Below are 9,832 nucleotides of genomic sequence, written 5' to 3' on the forward strand. Positions count from 1 at the left end.
CCTGCCCCTGATGGATTTAAGAAATGGATGTGTCAATCTTTGACCATACAGAAAATTATCAATGCTCTTTCGTTTATAGAGCACAAGCTGAATATCACCAGATGTCGGATATTGTCTGAGACATTTTCAGCCTCTATCCTGAAGCACTTCCTCTCAGCCATGACACTGGTGCACACGGGTCATTTGGATCTCCCAGCACTGCTCGTTGACCCAGTTACAGTCGGGGTCATCTCGTAGCTCTGGAGGTTAAGTAGCTGCAAGAACACTCGCTAACCTGCAAGCACTTGATGAAACTAGCCTTAAGCTCCCTTTCTACTGTCCTGCACACCCCTGGAAGCACTGGCAACCGTGCTGGAGAACAGGCATGTAAACCATTTAGGCTTGACACCAGTTGTTTTGACTGAGAGCACTGAGGCACTGACTCATTGTGCAACACATTCATAGCCTTTAGTTCGGCTAGCTATAGCGCTGAATCTCTGCTGTACAGTCAGTCACCCTCATAAAGAATGGAGTTTTGAAACATTTTCCCAAACATGCAGTTAATCACATCAGAAAGTACTGATGACTGATACGCATGGTGGAGTGTATTTCTCATCACTATACACACCACACCCGTTACACTTGCTAGGGCTGACATAGTACTGAAGGGACACACAAATCTCAAGTACAGCAGCTTTGGTTTGATCTAACTGGACAGCTTGTGACAAGTACAATGAATCTTTAAAATAATTGAGAGAGAAAGTAAACTTTTAAACATGACTGCATCATGATTTGTCTCACACCTCAATCCACTTCATACGCAAATCAGCAGCTATGCAGTTCTTGTGGTTATATAACATTTTTGGGAGGGTGTGCCACACCACTGCTTGCTACATTAACATGCCCATGCTTGAAAAAGAAAAAAAACAAAAAGGAAAACATGATTCCATTTGCACACATTCATTTATTGTCATCATAATATTGATAGACTGTTTTAATTATTTTAGTGCATCAAGCAGAGATTAAAATACTTCAATTAATAACAATCTTCCAGATGATGAAAGGATCAAAGGACAGTGATCTTGCAAAAAAAAAAAAAAAAGCCTCCAGTCATCCTTTCTGGTTAGGTTCCATTTGTTTCCAAACTTCACTGACAAGTGAAACAGATTGACTCTTATTTCTATACTATTTCTGACATTTGAGGGGTTCCTTGTGAGGCTTCAAGAAGGCGAACAGCCCTCCGAAGACCTGAGCACACTTGTGTCTTGTTGGTGTGGTTTCAAACCTTCCAAAATGATCCCCCCACAACTCTTTTACAACCCAGATAATGATCCATTCTAGTTGCAAAGCTCCACACTGGGGTTTTAACAACTGATTATTCCAGTAAAGCCCAGCCTGCAAGTCTTGCCAATAAACAAACATACTGTAATTAGACTACTTAAAACCTGAAAGTTGGAGTTTTTGGTGCTCTCACTAGGTGGCCTTCAGAATCCTAGATTTTCTTCTCTTATTTTTTCACTCAGACTGCTTCCCATTTTGGAGGCTTGAATGTGCAGAATCTGAAAGCTGTTTTTACTTATCTGCTGGTTAAATCAAGCTTTTAATACATTTAATTGTAAGACATGCAGAAGGACTCGCACAAAGCTAGATGTAAGACTTGAAACAATCTAATTTCTCAGATCATACAGCGTATCACCTGACTTTCTTTTGCTGCATACCTAAAAAAGATTCAATTATTTCTTCAAAGACACAGTACAAAAATCAGCTGTTCAACTCAGTTTAACTAGACTGTGTTTAGATCCTTAAGGGAAAACCCAAGGCTCCCTTAATGCAATATCCTGAGCAGCTCCTGCGCACAAGGGAGGCCTGACTCCTGGAGAAATTTGATCCCGCATTCGGCCCTTTAAAGGAAAATGGGATGAGTCTGTTGAATGGAGCTGTGAGTTTCACTGAGGGCTCCAAAGAAAGCGGAGGAGCAGCCAGCGGGACTGCTGACCAGCACGACGCGTGAATACATTGCGGAGAAATGAATGAGAGAAGGGAGCGACAGAAATGACGCAGTGAAGGAGAAGTTATGAGCCGAACTGCGACGAATCACCGGGGAAGGTGTCCGTGAGCGGAGAAACCAGACAGAGTGGGGGGATAGACAACAAAGTCACAAGGTAAACCCGCTGAGAAAGCTTCAGTTATGGGTTAGAGGAAAGTTACGGCGAGGGGGGGTCTGTTTGACTTGGCTCGCCGTGTCCAGTGGCGCGTTGGAACGGAATAAAGGGACACATTTAACTTGTTTTCTGGAGACTTTTAAAAACCAAAAGACGCCTTTGCGTCTTTTCAGAAGTGCTTGCTTGATTTTTTTTTCTATCTCATGGCCCATGGCTTAAGGTTGCTGTGCGCACACCTGTTACTTGTTGCCTTTTTTGTGCCAAATTTTAACCACAGTGCGTCATTTGCGTTCACCAGTGAAAGCCAGTTTTTTCAGCAAGAAAAAAAAAGTTCAGACTCCCTTTAAAAAATGTTATTTTGCACATGTGGATACTTTACTTATTTAGTTACACATGAGCATGAGAGAGATGTTTCTATGGACAGGACATTCAGAATCTGTCCTGGACTGAGGCTCTCTCCATGCCCTGCAGTGATGTCGCAAAGCCACGACTTGAAAGTGTGTTTGGCGGACAAGAGAGTTGCAGAGGTAGATGTTTACACCTCAGTGCAGAGGAATGTCAGGGCCTGTGTTTAAGGCCGAGACTGATAATGAGAGTGGTCAGTTTGCTGAGGCCTGTCATTAACCTGCCCAAGAGGAGGGCTGCAGGTTTGCTTGCCTGGCAAAGGTTAGAGGAGGAGAGGATGCCATGGAAAGGAGGGAGGAGGAGGGTGGGAAAGGTGCTGCAGGAGGAGTGGGAAGGAGGCAAGACAGATAAAGTAAATGTTCAAGCAGCAGGCTGGCCTCTTTGGCTTCACAGTGTTTTTAGACATGAACTTAAATGTGTCATTTGTTGCAAGACAACAATCCTGTTAAAATGTGTTCATTTCTAAGGTTTTATGAGGTTGTCCTTTTGCACCTCTTCACTTAAATATTTTTCACATATAGGGTCAGAGGTTAGGAAATGTGAAATATTCACCCTTTAATTGCAGATGTCTGAGCTGCAGCTGTAAAATGCCTCCGATTTAAAAGTGCAGGGCGTCTTTGACCGGATGAGAGTAGACAGAAGTACCCCTTTGTCAATATGGCCACGCAGGGGAAGATAAGGCAATATTTAACACACCCACACTCTACTCCTGTTGCTCTCAGGATCATTTGTCTGTGTCACCTTAAGTACACACAGAGATCTGCCACGCTGACACAGAGCTGCAGCGACTGACCCAGATTTACACACACACACACACACACACACACACACACACGCTCCCGTGATCTCTCTCTTTTTTTCTTTTTTTTTTCATTTTCCAAAACATAGGGAGGCCAAGTTGGACCTCAGCAGAGACAACAACAGTAGGGATTTAAATTGTCTGGTGGGGATGATATCACTGAACCACCTAATCACTTACATCACCACAGCTGCATGCTCAGCAATGTGTCTGTGTGTGTGTGTGTGTGTGTGTGTGTGTGTGTGTGTTTGTGTCTGCGTGCGCATGTGTCTGTTTCCAATCAGTTTCTCTGTATCTCCATCTGTGTCTGTCTGCGCTCTGGTGAGCGAGTACTGAAGAGTTACGACTGCCTGCGGAGTGTGTGTTTGAATATGTGGTGATTAAGGAGGTTCCAGTCAACAGAAGGTCTGACTTGAGACTTGCACATGTGCTCGCACCCTCACTCCTTCGCTTTGTGAGGAATAGGCGAAGAGTTAAGTCACAAAGCGAGAGAGACATCACGCTCTGTCCCATCTGAACTGTTTTCCTACAATCTGTGACGGCTTTGCAGCTTCCAGGCTTTATGCTGGCTATCAAATATTCCACTTTAAGGAATAAAACAACGTATCTGAGTAGTTGGTGGAAATCACTCGTCTTTGATAGAAAACCATCCTGCTGGGATGCTTGCAGTGGCATTTCCATTCAGTCTTTTTTTTTTTGCCAGTGTTTGCTCTGGCTGTGGCCGTCCAAGCTTTTGCAACATGTTGGAAGCAGAGAAACTCCCGAGGCTGTCACATATGTCGGAAATCCACAAGAATATTCACAATTCTGGGCGACATCTTTCCACTCTGGGTGGCCCAAATGTTAACAAACATGAATCTACATTGCAGACATTTGAAAGGTTCAGACACCAGAAGAGACACTGAGGAGGGGAGAAGTATTCATCAAATGATAATGTTCATAGCTGGCTTTACCTCGTTCCTGAAACTTATGAAGCTGAGTTTATCCTTGCCTCTCCTGATAGGGCGTTAAAGCGAGTTAGAACCATTTGAAAAGTCAGTAGCCTCTCCACCCCACATCGTTACACTCACTGACCATTCAGCTGGCTTCCTGACATAAACTGTAAAGCCCTCCTCTGTGTCCAACAAGCTGAAGGAACTACAACAGAGAGAATTATCATGGCAGTGCTAAGAGTGTTTAACCAGCAAATGGCTTGTTTGCACCCATCTGTTTTAGTTCCGGGATGAAGGCTCGGCTTTGTCTGCCCCGTGTGACCCTGACTTATTCAGGCTGACCTATCCCACCTCTTTCCCCTGAGTTTTCCCCAGAAAGAGGAGAGATGTTAGCAGTCAGACCTTGGCTATCCAGTCTGGGTATGGCGGTTGCCTGGTGAAACCTCTGCAGCACGACTTCTGTAATTTGTTTGCTAGCCCTGTATTTATGAGCATGCTAATTGTAGGGAGAGCTACGGTGCACTTACAGCAGCTGGACTTTGAACGGCAGCTTTTCTGCTGACACCGTCTAGCTGCACTTCGATTCTCTCTGCAAACTAAGACTGTCTAACATCCCAGAAATGAATTTTGCTTTTATTTTGCCAACTCAATATCATCACTTCTCTCCCTGTTACAAGTCCACACTGATTTTCACCTTGGCAGAGGGAATTTGTCACTTTTGAGTCCACATCAGGTAAAAATAACTTCAATGCTCAAGTTTCCCACATTCAGTGCCTGGCCCATTCATTGCCACACATTCTTTCCTCCTTTCTCTGCAGAGGCAGGCCGACGGCCCCCCTCTTTAGCTGTGATGGGACTGTCATGCAGAAAGACACTATTGTGCCGCGCAGGATCCCGTTTCACTCCTTCCTTGTAATTAAGAAGGATTGCATGGTCAGGGAGTTGTGGGTGGGGAGGGGGCAGAGAGCAGAGGATTGGGTTAGTAGGTAATTGGGCTAAAAAGCAGAGCTGACCTGCTTTGTGGCTGAAAGGCCTGGGAGCCAGCACACATGAAGCAGCTCCCCCACTGACAGAGCGTCCCCGCTGAGGTTTTGTTCTGTGTGTGTGGGCATGTGGAGAGCCGGGGGATGAAAAGAGGATGAAGATTCAGGCTGAGGTGATCCAACCACTATCTGTGCATCCAACATGAATAAATGTTTGTTTATATGTAGATCGAATACAGAAAGTAAGAGAAGCTTTCTTAAGGGTCAAGTCATAGCTGACTCATCAATAATGTTTACTTTGTTCATATTTCCTCACTGAATCATGGGAAATGTGGTCAGCGTAGAGGATGTTAGCTGTTGAATCACTTAAATGAAAACAGAAGCTGGATTGCTTAAAGAAATGCCATCGCAGGACTTTGCTGGTTAATATAATGGAATTTTATACAGAATGGTCAAATCACTGACATGTTTTTTTTTTTTTCTTTCTCTGTCTTTCAGTCAAGTCTGATTGCAGCGTCACCATGGCTGACGTGTTGGAGAGCAGTGGAGCAGGAGCTGTAGGAGCGGCCAGTGTGGACTGGCAGAAACGTTGCATCGCTCTTGAAATGCAGCTGCTGAGATTCCGGCTGCAGGCGGGAAAAATCCGAGAACTGCTGGCAGAGAAGGTGAGACGGAAAAGCAAATAGAGGTTGTGAGATAAAGTGTTTAATACAGCATGAATATCGGAGCCGACTGACAGTTTGATTTGGACTTTTGCTGCGTTTCTTCTTCACACGCTTCACAGCAAGAGATTTTCTGCTGGAGAAGTGATGTCAAAGCTGGAAAAACTCCATAACGGGCAAAAGAGGCTGGACATGATGGAAAAATTTTACCCTAAGAAAAATGACAAAAGAAAAATGGACACTTTGTGCATCCAAAAAAAACAAAAATGCCACAGAATTTGTCCTGTTGTATTCAAAAACATATCTATTAATCTGAAAAAGGAAAACTTAGTACTTCCACTGTATATGCCCCTTTACATTCACACAGTGACACTACATTGAACACAACAGAGAATGGATGAGCCATGCAGAAAAATGTATTTATGTATTATATACAGTCTATGGTTGTGGCTCTAATTGCCAAATAAAGACCCACTTCGTAATTTTTTGACCCGTTTTGATGGCGCACCAAAATTCATCAAGCGCATTTCCAAAGCTGTCACTGGTGAGCGGCGTCCCGCTGCTGAATAATCGCACTACGCGACGTGACGTTTCACTTGTTTGTATACTAAGGAACTGGAACTGGCTGTTTTGAACGCACAATGTCGCTGATTCAGCAAAGAAATGCAAGAAGATTAAAAGAGAGAAAGGAATAAAACAAGGATCATCATAAGATTGTCTTTTGCTGGCTGGAAAGGCAAACAGGTCAGGTAGGGTGCAAGATGGATGCTGAATTAGCTGTCGATTGGTGGCGCATGACGGAGAAAATGGCAAATATCTGTAGAGTTTCTTTAAAAGCCAGATCTTTGCAGATATCAGTGATGTTTTTTTAACCTGTATTTAAGGGGGTTTACGAAACTGCTGTGGTTTATTGAAAGCCTGTTGTGAATATTATGTGGGGCTGCCTTCTTCTTAATAATGCCACAGATATTTGAAATACATATTCTTCAGGTCAAATAAAAAAGAATCAGCACCCGAATTCTTACTTGCCTGCAATACGCGCTCGACAATATTTGGAGTGGGACATTTACTGACCTCTAGGCTTTCTGTGTATTCTGACTGCATAAATTCTCCAAGCACTCAGTCATGAATATTATGAACGTTTAAGTTTACACATGTAGTCCCACTACAAAACCTTCTAATATTTCAGGGCTGCAGTGCACGGGAAAAAACAGCTTGAGGAGAAATTGGTACATCAGTAATTCCAAGTATGATTGCATCATTCAAACTAGATGTTGATCTTTTATTTAAACCGGGACTACTCAATATATAAATGAATATATTATTATTGCAATATCAACATGTGCAATTGTTATCACAAAGATAATGTGATGAAAATGTGTGATTTATGTGTTTTGTCCTTGAAACTGTGCTTTGTTTTTCTGCATTGTCACTTAAGAGTATTTTGAAATTGACAAAACTGTGGAAGATATATTTTTTGTCAGAGCTGTTCTCACAGTCTGTTCTTTACATTGTATCAAACAGTATGATACTTCTTGTCCATGTGGGTAAATGATACACTGTAAAAAATGGATCTCTCCCTTGTGTAGACTACTTGGCTCTTGGTCTAAAACTTGCAAGATGCAGCTGTTATTTGATGGCCCAGATTTCTTATCTTGCACAAAAACATGTCGCGGACATTTTGAAATTCAGGCCTTGTTCACACGTTGCAGGGTATCTCACAAAACGAGGATATTTTTCTCTGATTTGAACTGTCATCCACATGAAAATCCAGATTTCGGCAATAAAAAACGATTCTTTAATAAACCTCTGACCAAGGTCAAGATTTGCACATTCTCCATTTGCACCTCTGCATGTGGGTACGGTATATATAACCGGGGTTTTAGGTTTTAAATGTCACTCTCTGTGATAAAAAAATACCATGTTACATATGCAACCTTTGTTTTCAACACCAAGGAAATCCACAAAACTGGGTAGCGTTATCCATTGTCCCAATTGTTTTCACACTGCGTCAGTACCACTCCACATAGACAACCAAAGACAAAGGATGAGATTAAGGACAGTAATTTTCCGCCACCTAACTATATCACATTGGAAGCATGTATTGTGGAAGTGACGTGAGACAGAAGGTGGTTCTGACTGGATAGGATTACAGGCACTACTGATGCCTAAAGGTTTCATAAGCTTATGAATGTGCGTAACATCGCAGTTATGCAGATACGTGTTGATGGACTTGTTTTTCAAAAACAAAGTTGTGTGAACTCTTTTTCTTTTTTTTTCACTGGCCAAAGGGGGAAAGTTTTACACAAACCCAACTACGCGTGTACATGGTTTAAATGGGACAAACACAGTAGTGTTAACATAGGCTGCCTACTGGAAATGATACTTTTGCAGCTAGCATGCAAATGTGAAATGTTGTCCATGTTAATATATCTCAGTTTAGCACCATATATTTAAGATTTGTTTATTAAGTTATTTAACAAAAGAAGTTCTGTGAGACAGTTTTCTTTTTGTCAAAGGAGATCTGGCTTAAAAAGCATGCTAAAGTTGTCAACACATAAAAAAAACACAAATCAGAACAGATGCAAAACACTGGACATCATATTAAGATTAAATTGTAATGGATGTATTACAGCTAAAACTGTTTATTCGCTTATTTAATAAGATCTCAATTGGTCATCACTCCATTATAGGAGCAATGACTATTCTTCCTGGGGTCCGAGACAACAGCATATCACAAAACTCAACAGAGATATTGCATTACTACTCTGCAGCCATAATTCAAACCAAAGAACTGTTAGGTGTAGCTGACTGCATGAGTTAGCTAACAAAACAAGTTAGCAACAACATACATGACAAGTCTTTGATTTAGCCACGCCGCCTCCACTGCTATGCATTTTAACGGCTGTGCATCATTCATCATGCATATCTAAACAGATTAGCGCGCAGGCCTTCTGCAGAGTTGCTGGGGTCATGTTTCACTTTAGCTGTTCACCAACAAACAACGAAGTTTTCACATTGAAGTTATCTGATTTTCATCCTTTTTACCGAATCTAAAGTGGAGATTAGTTTGATATACTTCTTTTTTTTCCATCTTCTCCAGCTTTTAAGAAAGCAGAATGATGGTCTGGATGCTATGTTCTGCTGAGCAAATTTACTTTGCCAAGGGGAGAATTACTGGTATAATGCTCCCCTTGATTTTCTGGATTCTTATTTTATTTCTCTACTTATTTTGTATAATTGTAATACAGAGTTTCTACTGCAGGACCAGACCGGAGAGGATAGAAGAGAGACAGAAAGACAAAGGGAAAGAGAAAGAAAACACCTCATGGAGAGAGAGGAAAAGAGAGAGATAGCTTTCCCCCCTGTTCTCTGGGGCAACACTCATTCTTACTTTGTTTCTCAGTTTCCCTTCTCAGTCCTCTAGCAGGATTGGGTTTTGGGTTTTCTTAGCAGCCAGCTTAGAGGTGCATTACCACCAGATAGTTGAGTGGGAGTGTGCTGAGGAATGCACAGGTGGCTCCTCAAAAGTATCGACTAAAAATATCTCAAGTTTATCAGTAAAATGAGTGTAAATTGAATACAATATAATTTGGAAATTGCTTTATTGCCAAGCCCTAGCTCGTTCTCCAGCATTTTGTGGTATTGAAGAGAAAGACTTTGTGTGTTTCCTTTCATTTCTGGTAAACATTTAAAGGGTTGCTAAATATAAAAAACCAGCAACAAAGTTTCCTCTAGCTGCTCTTAAGTAAATGAACGGGACTGCATATGTTCATATTAAAAACTGAGAAGTTGTTGATAGATGGTAACGAGACTGTGCAGAAAGTGACATGGATATTAAAAGTAACCATAAAGAAAGCCCAAAATGCTGAAAAGAAAATTAAAGATTGTCTGATTACAAAGTTCTGAG

General features: G+C 41.9%; 1 protein-coding gene across 1 annotated transcript in view; it reads left to right on the plus strand.

Annotated features, from left to right (window-relative positions):
* The first annotated feature begins 1,992 nt into the window (after nt 1–1,992).
* The window catches only part of plekhh1 (pleckstrin homology domain containing, family H (with MyTH4 domain) member 1), a 35,779-nt gene continuing 27,939 nt past the window's right edge, over nt 1,993–9,832 (plus strand). Inside the window, exons 1-2 of the mRNA XM_079261757.1 lie at nt 1,993–2,141; nt 5,759–5,925. Of these exons, the coding sequence (XP_079117883.1) occupies nt 5,782–5,925 (144 nt within the window). The 5' untranslated portion in view covers nt 1,993–2,141; nt 5,759–5,781. The remainder of the gene's footprint in view (nt 2,142–5,758; nt 5,926–9,832) is intronic.

The sequence above is a fragment of the Telmatherina bonti genome (assembly GCF_933228915.1).
Source record: "Telmatherina bonti genome assembly, chromosome: 22".
Taxonomy (NCBI): Eukaryota; Metazoa; Chordata; class Actinopteri; order Atheriniformes; family Telmatherinidae; genus Telmatherina; species Telmatherina bonti.